General features: G+C 43.2%; 1 protein-coding gene across 3 annotated transcripts; it reads left to right on the forward strand.

Annotated features, from left to right (window-relative positions):
* The first annotated feature begins 1,884 nt into the window (after nucleotides 1-1,884).
* Kctd6 (potassium channel tetramerization domain containing 6) lies at nucleotides 1,885-11,648 on the forward strand. 3 transcript variants are annotated; one of them, XM_051206698.1, is made up of 3 exons: nucleotides 1,885-2,127; nucleotides 7,796-7,865; nucleotides 10,287-11,648. In XM_051206698.1, exons 2-3 carry the CDS (start codon nucleotides 7,839-7,841, stop codon nucleotides 10,971-10,973), a joined length of 714 nt encoding a protein of 237 aa, XP_051062655.1. In that variant the 5' UTR covers nucleotides 1,885-2,127; nucleotides 7,796-7,838; the 3' UTR covers nucleotides 10,974-11,648. The 3 variants fall into 3 exon arrangements, with proteins under 3 accessions (XP_051062655.1, XP_051062656.1, XP_051062657.1); XM_051206699.1 differs by lacking the exon at nucleotides 1,885-2,127 and adding an exon at nucleotides 2,375-2,492; XM_051206700.1 differs by lacking the exon at nucleotides 1,885-2,127 and adding an exon at nucleotides 9,282-9,387.
* Nucleotides 11,649-12,962: the final 1,314 nt, after the last annotated feature.

Below are 12,962 nucleotides of genomic sequence, written 5' to 3' on the forward strand. Positions count from 1 at the left end.
CTCATTAAATTAACATCCATTTGTAGCAAAGCAGATGCTTCCTAACTCTACAAAGATTCTCTGTCAGAACTGATAGCCAACACCATACTTAATGGTGACATACTTAATGGTATTCGGCTCAATGTGGGCACATTTAATTAGCAGGAAAAAGGAAACAATTAGGTAAATGCCAGACAGAAGCTATCAACTGCCATTACCTGTGGACTCTATGGTTATTTATACAGAAAATCTAAACACACCTCAAGTCTTATTAAAACTAAGAATTAAATTTTCTGGATAAAATGTTATATAAAAAACCAGAGTCACTTCAATAAATTGTAAATTTGAAAATGCCATTCATAATATCTATATAACCTTTGAGACAAGAATGGTCAGATCTAGCTGGGTGTGGCACACACCTCTACTTTTAGGACTCATGAGGCAGGAGGGTCTCTGTGAGTTCGAGGCTAGCCTGGTCTACAGAGGAGTGCCAGGCAGCTAAGGCTACACAGAGAAACCTGTCTTGAAAAACCAAGGGACAAAAAAAGTCACTGATCATTGATATTTTTAACACTATATTCAATGGTTCTTCAAATTTTGTCTATGTATATTCATTAAAAAATTAACATTATCTGGGTGGTGGTGGCACATGCCTTTAGTCCCAGTACTCTTGAGGCAGAGGCAGGCGGATCTTTTGAGTTCAAAGCCAGACAGAGTGAGTTCTAGGACAGCCAGTGCTACACAGAGAAATATTGACTGGAATCCCCCCAAAAAACAACACCAAATCCAAACAAAACAACTTCCTCTCACCCCCCACCCCAGACAAACAAACAAAAATCAACGTGAGGACACTGCATGCATAGTTTTGTGTACTGATTTGCAGAAGCATTTTCCTGTATCCTTACTTAGTTTGTATTTTCACTTAGTGTATATGTCAACATAGCCCTTCATTATGTTGAAGTCCATGTTACTTATTTAACCCATCAATTTAAGTTTTGGAGAAAAATCAAATATTAGATCATATTAATAAAAACTAGATTCCAGAACCATCTCACAAACATGCAGATGTATAAACCAGATGAGTTTCTGTTTTGTTCTTTTGAGACTAAATTTCATTATGCAGTCTGGCTGGCCTGGACCTTTCTATGTTGGCCAGGCTAACAGAGAACTCACAGGAGACCATCTTGTCTCTCTGCCTTTTGAGTGCTGGGACTGAAGGCGTGCACCACCATTACCAGCCTAGGTAAATTTCTAAGGCCTGAGTAGAAGTGGATCACAGTCTGGCTAGCTATAAGCGAATGGCTTTTGGAATTTGTCTATGCAGTGTGCAATAGCTCTGCAGCCTTGGCCTCCCTCCTGAAGTGGGGACAGTATCCTTGACTGCCCCATCCAGGCCATGCTCCTTAGAGGCTTTGCACGTGACGATGTAGCTCTGCCCTTCAACTGGCTGTTCTTCACTTCCCAAAAGGCCAGACAGGTGGTCCTTCTCAGCTATTAATTTACAGAACGGCCTGCCTAACATATAAGACCAGGAAGGCTCTGAAAGAAAGCAAGAGTTCTTCCCTAATTTGGGCCCCTCCCAACAGGATTCGAATTTGTCTAGTTTTGTCTACTGGCTGCTTTCTTGAGTCTCGGGACTTGCTTGGGTCTGGGAGGATGCTGTACTCCCCAAGCCCAGCACACGATGAGATCTGTCAACTTAGTGAAAACAGCTGGGGAGAAACAGCTGCAGGGACAGACTAAGGCCAGGGCACGCTCGCTCAGAAGAGACCCACGGCTGCAGCCAGGACTACAGCCTGAGCGCGGAGGCGGAGTTAGGGGCGGGGCCTGGGCGGGGCGGGGATGGGGAGGGGCTTCGGCACTGCTGCAGAGCCCTGCTGACCACGCCGACCCGGCAGCGCCCAGAACGCCCGCGGCCGCCCGGCTCCCCGGCCTCCGCCCCACGCCGCCGATAGGGGGCGTCCGCGCTCTCGGCGCCGCGACTTTACTGAGAAGGCGCCGCCCGCGCCGGGCAGCTGGAGCCGCAACTCCGGGCGCCGGCTCAGTCGTCCCCGCCGCCGCCGCCGCCGCCGCCGCCGCCGGGCGCAGGCTCGCTCGCGCTCTCGGGCCGCCGGCGTCTCCCGGCCGGGTCGCCGTTGCGCTCGCGCAGTGAGTGGGGCGGGAGCCGGGCCTGTGGGGCTGGGGCTGCGGGAAGTCGGGCTGAGGAGGGCGGCGGGTGGCGGCCGCGCGTCCTGGGGCTGGCACGAGACCGCGGCGCGGCCTGGGCGGGGGACTTCGGGCACGCGCGGCCGCCGCGGGCTCCGGGCTCCGGCTCGGGTTCGGGGCTCGGTGCTCGTGGCCGGCCGGGCTTGGCTTGTGGGAGACCGGGGAGTGCGGCCGGGCCCGGGACCCCCGAGCTCTGCGCGGAAAGGATTATTTTTTGGGGAGTGGGGCGTATTAGTCGGCACTGCCCTAGTTCAGCGCCCTGCCTTTGGGGTTTTCTGCACGGATTGCAGCTTTCTGCTGGGATTTCGGTATGTCACGGCATTTTAGTGTTGGGTGTCAGAGGGGATCCATGGCGAGGTTGTGGGGAGCCCCTGCAGCACCTGCTGGGCAATGGCAGAGGAGACTGACTGGGGGTGGGACGGAGAAACGAAACGTGACTGAGATCCTATTTGGATATTCTGCTGAAGTTGTCATGTTTCTGTTCAGTACACAGCAAGTTGATAAATCCGGTTGTAGTTATTTGGTGATGCAAGGTGTTTGGCTGACAAGTAGACCTGGGGTGATCTAGTTTGGCTAAGAATGTTTGGGATATCCCAAGCATCTGTCTCCAATGTACAGGCCCCCCCCCCGCCCCCATTGGCAGGCTCATCTTTTTCTCTGTTGCAAATAATATTCAAGTATGGGAATTATGCAGCCGTAACAGGCCTGAAACCGAGAAGTGTTTTCAAAAGTGCAAAGGTCCAGGTAGGCAGGTAGGTAGGGTGGGAGAATCACCCTTGAAAACCAGTTACCCTTACTGATTCTTAGTTTTTTTGTAATGCCTTAGGTAGAAAGATAGCCATAGAAGATGCCATCTGTAAGGTTTGTGGTTCAAATTTTCTTAAAGCACATTTTAGCGGAAGCAGTATCACATAAAGCAGTCTTATTCCTACGATTCCTCGGTGTATCTTGGATTTTAATAGCTGGGGTCTATTTTAAATGGAACACATATACTTGTGTTCTGCTTATCTTGGAGACAACCCTGAGTCATGCTTTGTAGAAGTTACCAGAGCTCACGTGTCTGTTGTGTCTGTGAGAGCTGGGACAACCTTTACCTTTACTTCTTCCTTTCACTGTGGGACCTCCTGGGAAAGGAGGGCCCGGGCAATTGGGAGCACAGACTGACCTTCACCTCATCTTTTGCCCACTGTGCCTGACTTCGATACTCTGATTTTGTTTGCACTTCCAGGAGTAAAGAGCGATTTCCTCAGGCTCTCATTAACTCCTAGTTAGCCCTTCTCTGCTGGGAGGCTGCATATGACTTCGCAAAGTCATTGCTGCCCTGCCAGCCAGTTTTACCTGTGTTGTGTTTATTTTGCAGAAGGTCAAAATAGCCCATTTTAGTGGAAACTGAGGGGAAGTGGGATTTTATGATTTTTTTTTTTTTTTTTTTTTTGGGATTCTGACAATACTTTAGCTGGACAGTGTTGTGTTCTTTTGGTTTGATACTTTAGAAAATTCATAATTGTAAGACTTTCTACTTTTTGCCTTCAGCTCCTTCTAGCCCACATGGTTGAGAGAGTAGGAGAAAAAGAAAAAAAAAATCTCTAGTTTAGTTATTGGTAATTTAGTTTTATAATCCCATTATCCTGTGTGTTTGGCAACTTGTGCTGGCCTGTATGTGGATGTTAACTCAGACGACTCCCTTAGATGCACTGAACCAACTACTATAAAAAAGTATTTCACTTTCAAACTCCCACGTTTTCAAGAACAGAGAAACTCAGTACAAAGGCAATTTGGAAGGTAAGTATAGGTGGAGGAAATTTACTCAGTCTTCATTTTGGAATACCAGGCACAAAGGTCTCAGTAGAAAAGCACTTGAAAGGGCCACCCAGAAACACTGGGAAGGAAGTGATTACAGTGGTATCATTAGTCCTTCAAATTTGGAGGTTTGCATTACAGTACATAGACTGTTGCATGGGAGTAGGACTTTTGCCCTGGGGGAGCCTCAGTCTATAGCAGAAGTAAGTCAAGAATATTTGTGTTAATTTACCATAGCCCCTAACGGCAGCTGTAGTAAGAAGGAGACCACTGGAGTTCTCAAATGCTTTAAGTTGTTAACTTAGTGACTCGTGCATTCTTCAGATTCACTGGGGCAGTCAGTTCATAATGTCTTTCAGGCTTCTAGAAATTCTTCAGGATATATTTTTTTTAACTACCTGTGAGCATGCTACCAGAGTTTATCCAATAACTTTTGAAGCCTAAGTATAGGGGGCTTCAGGGTCGCCTTATAGTCTTTGGGCCATGAATTTTATTTGTATCAAGGGTAAGATATTTTCAGGTGAACTGATTTTACAAAGTCAAAAAACCTTTCTTTGACCTTTATAATTATTTGGTTGTAGTCACTGCCCTAAGAATGATCTTTATTTAGTGAAGGAAATACCTTTAAAGCAATGTTATGAGGAATGTCTAACGGATTTTATGAAAAAGTTATTTCTTGATGTTCCCCTCAAGTAAAACAGGCCTGTTTGATGCCCACTTGAAGGCCTTCTTTTGCCTGGCCTGTGGTTATTTAAACTTCTCATTAAGTCCCCACTAGAGACTATGCCGGATGGGAGAGAAGATGAAAAGGAAATGAATTGTTAGCACCCTGGAAAGGGTTCAGTGGGATGGACTGAAGCTGTTCCGGAAGGTCATTTGGGTTTGGGTTGTTTTATTGTATCCATGTCTGAGATGTCTCTGACAGTTCAGAACCTGGCTGTTGGGTAAGCAAGAGTCTTGCCCAGCTCCCTGTCTCTAGATTTTTGTAGAGATGCTCCACTGCAGATGTTTACAAGAAAGGTATGGAGATCAATGTTAAATGAATCAAGACTTTCTTCTTGCTTTTTGAGTTTATTACTGAAGGATTTATTATTATTTTTTAGGTATCTTAGTTATATTGGAAGTGACTAGTAGTGACTGTCTCATTTTATTTTGCTGTATCGTACATACAAGTGTAAGGCTGTGTGAGCCTAGGCTTGAATCACGGAGCTAGCTTATAGTAAAAGACATCATAGCATGAGTGCCCCTGCCTCCAGCCCCAACACACAAAGAAAGGGAGGGAGGGAAGGAAGGAAGGGAAGGAGAAAGAAAGGAAAGGGGAAAAGAAGGCAGGGAGGAGTGAATGAAGGGAGGAGGGAAAGAAGGAAGGAAGGTAGTGTACATTCCCATGACTGCTTTCCTTGATTATTTAGCTTGAGGTCTGTTAAGTGTTTGTAGCCAGACCTTGGCTTTTGCTGTGGAAGAGATTCAGAAGCATCTTATTTATGTATTTATTTATTGCTGTTTTGTTTTATAATGCTTGCACAAGAAGTTATCTTGTTTTGATTTAAAAGTGGAGATATACATATGAAAGGTTAGTCCTGGTGTAGCAGCGGTGGCATCGCTGTCTGATAATTTTCTTATGTTTTGGGCTCCATTCTTCACTAGCCACTCGATTGTGCATGAACCGGCATTCTTCCCTTGCTTAAGATGGACAGCAGCCATTAGTCACACTAATGAGTATGTTCTTGCCATTTAATTTAGAAGTGGAAATTTTTTCAGACTCATTATGACTAGTTAGCCTAAGTTTTTGTAAAATTGTAAATAAAGTGCCAGGTAGATGGTGTTAATAGTTGGCTATAGGGGGTATGAAGTTGATGCTTTTCAATTTCTTGGGTTTTTTGGATTTTGTTCTTTGAATTTCTACTATAGAAGGGGCTTTTGGAAAACTCTAGACTAGGAGTCAGAAAACACAAGCTAGTTCAGGTGTCCCTGCCTCTTTGTTTTATAACTGGATGGGTGTACTCACCAGCAGAAAGACGGTTACACCTGCTTGACTCTAGAATCCCTTCTATTTCTTTCAGTGTTCCTTCCTCTGAGTGAGCTCTTTTATGAAGTCTAGGTCTCTTTCTCCTGAGGACCCCACCAGTCCATCCTATTACATAGCAGTTTGGAGTAACATTGTGGGTTTCAGCTGTTGCATGAAAGTGCAGGAGGTCAGGGTTATGCTTTCTTATTCCTGTGTGTCTGTATTTCACATGGGCACCCTCGCCCCATGATAGCGGACCTAAAATAAATTTGTTTGAATGCTTGTTGAGGCAGTAGTGGGGGAAAGAATGCTTTGAGTTTCGGGAAATGCCTTTTAACTCACTCCATCATTGATTTGTTGTCATCAGTAACGAAACCAAAACTTCCATTTCCATCGGTCAGATGGGGTTTGTGGAGTAAGTCAGAGAATGAAAAGGTAAAGCAGCTCTGGTTTTGCATTTCTTTCATCTCACTGTAGTACATGGAGGCCTGGCTGTCAGTCAGAACCTAGCTGCTGTGAGTAAAGGATGCGAGCTGACACATCTCCACATTTTAGCTTGTTTGCTCTGAAGAATTTGTAAAGAAAGGTAGAGAAAATAGCTGCTGCAGGCCCTGATTTCAGCCCCTGCTGTGCTATGCAAATGTTCTCTACATGCCTGAGTGACCTTTTGAGAAAGAGCCTTTGTGATCTTCTGTAGCCAGGGCTTGTTCTTGTTCTGAAAATGGGGACCACATTCTGCTAAAAGTGGGGGAAAATGGATCTTCAAAGACACATACAAAGCTGGTGCTTTTCCTGGGTGAAAGAACTGGTATGATAGGCCCGTGTTTCTTGGCGTCTTTGCTAGCAGTTTTGAAATTTGCTGTACAGTGTGCTCTGTAGGTTGATTTGGTGAACAGAGTGTACGAGGGAGCTGATGAAGGCAGTTCAGTAGCTGGGGAACTGTGGCATGCCCTTGAGTTGGGGATAAATGCATACTGAAACCAGCATCATTAGTACATGGGCCTTCGCTTGTGGCCTAAGACTGGCTCTCCATGGTGTGGCCAAATGACCCTCAGTCGGGTCTGTAAGGTTCTTTTTATACCAAATTGTGCCTTAACAGCTTAAATCTGTTTCTGGTTGTTTTGATTAATGTGCCAAACAACAACAACAACAAAAAGCCTGAGTTGTTCTTTTTACATTATAAGATAATAATATTCTGGTGTTCTCTTGGGAAGTAACCATTACTTTTGAAGCTCATGGTATCAAGTGCTTTCTGAGATGCTTAGTTTACACAAGTGGCCTGTTTGCTGACCCAAAGAAATTTCCCTCTTTTCCCTAAAATGACTTTTGATGTAGAGCATCTTAGAGGTCTGAATCAATGTAAGGTTGAAGACTGAATCATAACGTTCTCTGGAAATACATAGTGTTACATTTTCAGAGAACAATGGCATCATTTGTCAGACTTTTTATTCTATGTGGTGTGGTACATGTGACTGTGTGTGTGGACTTTTCTCTTTCCACCATGAGGATCCCGGGGATCAAACTCAGGTTTTCCGGTAAGCAGCTTTACCTGCTGGGACATCTTGCCAGTCCAGAGTGATGCACTCAGAATGGTCCTTTCCTCTTTCTCCAAATATAGACTATTTCTTTGTGCTCAGTGGGCTCCAGGGGTAAGAACACAGTGTGGCCTGGCTTTCTTCCCACATCTTTGCCCTGATGTAGGTGCTAGCTGACCATATGTGAACAGTCTGTGAGATTTGATCTACCACGTTGGGCAGAATAGCCTTTATTCTCCATGGTTATTGTTTGTTTTTCTTCTTTCAGAGTCTTGCTAGCTCCTGGCTCCTGAAGACCAGTGCTGGAGCAGATGGATAATGGAGGCTGGGGTTATATGGTGAGTGGTTCTTCCTGCACTTTGAAGGCTAACACATAATGATGTCTTTCTCTGCACATTTATAGGCATATCTTCCAAGGATGAAAACTATGAATTTGTGCAGCTCCATCTAATTTGTGTAGATGTATTTGGAGTGGGCATTTTATTTGGTTTGTCATTTTAGTGAAAGACTTGCTGGCAGTGGTGGAGCATGCCTTTAATCCCAGTACTGGGGAGGCAGAGGCAGGCGGATCTCTGTGAGTTTGAGTCCAGCTTGGTCTGCAGAGCGAGTTCCAGGACAGGCTCCAAAGCTACACAGAGAAACCCTGCCTCGAAGGAAAAAAAAAAAGACTCAACGAAAAAGTCCCCAAATAACTTGTTTCTTTATTTTTATTGTGTGTGGGATGAAGCAATGAGTGCAGTGTTCTTGGAGGCCAGAAGAGGGCATATGATCCCTGGAGCTGCTATGAGCCACTCAGACATGGGTGCTGGAAATGAAACTCAGGTCCATTGCAATAGTACATTGCTTTTAACTCCTGACATCTCTCTGCCTATTTATGACCTACTTATAGCCACTGACATCAGATAGACCATTATGCTTTGATCTTTGGTGTATGTTACTTTTAAATTCTCTGTTCATAGAATGGATGTCTAAAGGGCCTGGGGAGAATGGACTAGAAAGTGCTCTGTTGTAGTACAGGGATTAATGGGCGGAAGGGGCTTCTCACTTGGGGTTTCATACGTGTCCATGCCTCCCCACTTTCTTCATTTTGGAAGAAAGATTTTGCTTTCTTAGAACCCAAAGACTGGCTTTGATTTTTTTTTTTTTTTCCTTAAATAGAATTTCTAAAGGTAAAGGTATGTTATTTTGAGAAACTCCCTTCTGAGAATTAAAGGTCAGATTGCAACAATAGTGTTACAAAAGTGTATGAACAATCAGATTATGACATTTTGAAGCTGCTACCAACCCTTGGGTATGTGGTAGCTTGGAGATAGAATGTAGGTTAGTTTGTGTGTACTAAAGCTTATGTATTTTCATTTAGTGTTGGGAACTTATTTCCTGGCATGGTGGCACAGGCCTGTAATGTCAGCACCTGGGAGTGCTGAGGGTTGTGGGTTTGAGGCCTGTTTTATCTACATAGTAAGATGCTGTCTGAACAACACAAAAACCATAAAAGGAAAAGAAATTGCCGGGTAGTGGTGGTACCCACCTTTTATTTCAGCAGTCGGGAGGCATAGGCAGAAGGATCTCTGAGTTCAAAGCCAGCCTGGTAGACAGAGTTCTAGAACAGCCAAGGCTACACAGAGAAACCCTGTTTAAAAAGAGAGGGAGAGAGAGGGAGAGAGAGAGATATCAAGGGAAAAAGAAAAAGAAATCATTGCTTCCATGAAAAGAATTACTAAGATTGATTCTAAACAATTTTTTTTGTCTTTAAGATACATTTTGGGGCTGGAGAGATGGCTCAGCAGTTAAGAGCACTTATGCTCTTGCAGAGGACCTGGGTCTGGTATCCAGCATCTAGCCTGTGGCTCACAACCATCGGTAACTCCAATTCCTAGACCCATCCATTCCCTTGACCTGCATGAGGTACACATACATACAAGCAGGCAAAACACTTACACTCATTATATATGTTTCGAAGCTGGGTGTGATGGTGCAACCTGTGTGTGATCTTAACACTAGGGCAGAGGCAGGAGGATCAGGAGTTCTAGACCATCCTTAGCTACACAGTAAGTATGAGGCCAGCATAAGTTATATGAAAGTTTGTCTCAAAAAAAATTGCATTTCATCATTTCATGACACATTTGAGGAAAAAAAATATTAAAACCAAAAATCTCAAAGTTAATTGTTCTACATTACCAGGTTATTTTTATTCTAGCTTCTGTTAAATATAAAAATCTGAAGGTCTTGTCAAGTGTAGTGGCATACACCTTTATTCCCATTAGGGAGGAAGAGGCAGGAAGATCTCTCTCACTGAAACCCTCTTCAGATTTCTTGGTTTGACTGTATGACACTAAAGATCACACCTGGCAGAAGTAGAGTCACTTTTAAAGATTGGATTTATTTGATTTGAAAGATGGCTCAGTGGTTAAGAGCACCCACTGCTCTTCCAGAGGTCCTGAGTTCAATTCCCAGCAATGTGGTGGCTCACAGCTATATGTAATGAGATCTGGTACCCTCTTCTGGCATGCAGGCAGGACATTCTATACATAATAAATAAATCTTTAAAAAAAAAAAAAGAAAGAAAGAAAGAAAGCAAATCTTGAAGCCTTTCTCCTGGGTGAGTTTTATTATTGAAAGTAAAGCCATTTTGCACCTTAGTTCTGCCAAATGTATTATAGCTTGAAGGGGTCTTACCCTTGCTTATTGGTGTTGATTTTCTTAATTTGTTGAAGTTAAGACTTTAAGGTTTCTGATAACTGATTTTTTAAAAATTTCAGATGACTGACCCAGTCACGTTGAATGTAGGTGGACACTTGTACACTACATCCCTTACCACATTGACACGTTATCCAGATTCCATGCTTGGAGCTATGTTTGGGGGGGACTTCCCCACAGCCAGAGACCCTCAAGGCAATTACTTCATTGATCGAGATGGACCTCTTTTCCGATATGTCCTCAACTTCTTACGAACTTCAGAATTGACCCTTCCCCTGGATTTTAAGGAATTTGATCTGCTTCGGAAAGAAGCTGATTTTTACCAGATTGAACCCTTGATTCAGTGTCTCAATGACCCTAAGCCTTTGTATCCTATGGATACTTTTGAAGAAGTTGTAGAGCTGTCTAGTACTCGGAAGCTTTCTAAATATTCCAATCCTGTGGCTGTCATCATAACCCAATTAACCATCACCACCAAGGTCCATTCTTTACTAGAAGGCATCTCAAATTATTTCACCAAGTGGAATAAGCACATGATGGACACCAGAGACTGCCAGGTTTCCTTCACCTTTGGACCATGTGATTATCACCAGGAAGTCTCTCTCCGGGTCCACCTGATGGAATACATTACAAAGCAAGGTTTCACAATCCGCAACACTCGGGTGCATCACATGAGTGAGCGAGCCAACGAGAACACGGTAGAGCACAACTGGACTTTCTGTAGACTGGCCCGGAAGACAGATGACTGACTGTCAGCCCTGGGGAGAACTTCCTGTACACTCACATTGTTTTGGGATATGGAAGAGACTATTGTTGTTTTTTAAATCATAGTGTGCCCCCCTTTTAATATTTGTATTTATTCAAAGGCATTGAGGACCAGAAGGAAGTTTTGTGTGTGAACGGCCATCTCCCTGTTTTGTTCCCAAGTATGCATGTGCTGTTCAGAGTCCAGAAACCTTTTTTATAAAGAGATCTGAAAATCATTATGATATATAATCTACCCTTAACAGTGCTAAAATGATTTCTGGTAATAAGGTCCCTAACTCAACTGGAAGGCTGAAAATATAGTAATGAAAGATTAAGCAGAATATTCGTGATGTCTTTGAAATCAGAATATCATGTAGGGTGAGCTGGATTCCAGGCCAGTAAGTAGGCAGTAGTGTTTTAAAGGAAAACTGGCTAGTCCTCTGCCAGTACTTGTTAAGGACCACTCCTACAGTTTTGACAACTGTTTCTTTCTATGCATATAAATCAAGCAACCAAATATCTGTAGCCATTGAAATGTCTGACTAGAAATATTTATATTGGATTCTCAATATAAAATGTCCCTGTGGTAGAAACTTTATGCCTGGTACAGTTTTATTCCCAAGTGTGCTGTCTACCAGGAAAGAAAAATCTAATAAAAAATGGAGTATGAACATTAAGGGTTGTATTTATTGCTGTATAATAGGAAAATTATATTCTTTGTCAAAAGTATGCATTGCCGTTGTCTCAATTAAACTGCTTACAGCACATGTGTAGTAAGTAGAGTTGACAGGACTCAATTGGATTTTAGTTCATAAAGCCAGCTGTGTCACTAGATTTAAGCAGTTTTGTCTAAAGAGTGCAAAGCCATTTTCAGGAAGGATTTACAGTGACTATTACAGGGCTTCAACTGCCACAGCTATGAATGTGACTCAGCCCAGCTTGTGCACGTGGGGACAAAAGCACTCCAGCCATTTTGTTCTCTTGCATTGCGGCAGCCACAAATGTATGGTTTTTTTTTTTTTTCTCTTCTTCTCAAACTTAAGTTCAGCTCTGAGAAGAAATAAGTTGCAGTGAAGGATTGGAAACACTTGGGAAAATGTGTGTATGTTTGCTTAGTTCACTGTCATCTTGTTTCGAGTTGATGTGATTCTGTTTCTTGAAAGTTTCTCATAAGAAGGAGTGTGTAATTATGGTGAGACTTTGTGAACATTGTATAACAAACTTCCTGGTTTTAAGGAAAGTTTTAAGGAAAGTTTGGACTTCTGTGGTTTTGGCTCTGAGGTAGACAAGATATTCTTTTCCTTTTCTCTGAGATTATTTCAAGATCCTCCCTCTGTTTCTTTGCAAATTTAAGATTTGACAAATTATGCCCCCATATACACACACACAAGAAACCCATAATCACCTCATCTTCAAACTAGGATAATTCAGTGTTATTGACAGATTGCCATCGTGGTATGTATTGATGAACTAGTGAGAAGAGGGTCCTGTCTGGAACATTTGCTCCTCTGTCAACTGATACATAGTTTCCTAAGTAAACACCCAAATCAGTCATGTGCTATGGAGCCAGCTGAAGTCAACATGAGGTAAGATGATTTGGGTTCAGAACTGTTATGGAGAGGGCTCTGGGTTAAGAGCACTTGCTACTCTTGCATAGGACTGGACTTTGGTGCCCAGCACCCACATCAACAAGTCACAACTTTTTTTTTTATGAATAAAAGCAGCCAACAGGATTTTTAAGTTTTCTTTGTTTTTTTCCCCAGTCCTAGGAGTTGACCCAGTCTTGTTCTTGTTAGTTAGTTAAAAGAGTTAACTCTTTAAAAATGATATGTTGCATTCTGAGCCTTTATATTTTATTTAGATTATAGCACTTCTAGTTGCTTTTAAAGGGCTGCATGTGTGTCTGTGTAAACTTGAGTATAAATGCTAAAGGTATTTTGTGGGCCACAGGGGTAGCTCAGTGGTAGAGTACCTGCTGACACCATTCAAAC

The sequence above is a fragment of the Phodopus roborovskii genome, unplaced genomic scaffold (assembly GCF_943737965.1).
Source record: "Phodopus roborovskii unplaced genomic scaffold, PHOROB, whole genome shotgun sequence".
NCBI lineage: Eukaryota > Metazoa > Chordata > Mammalia > Rodentia > Cricetidae > Phodopus > Phodopus roborovskii.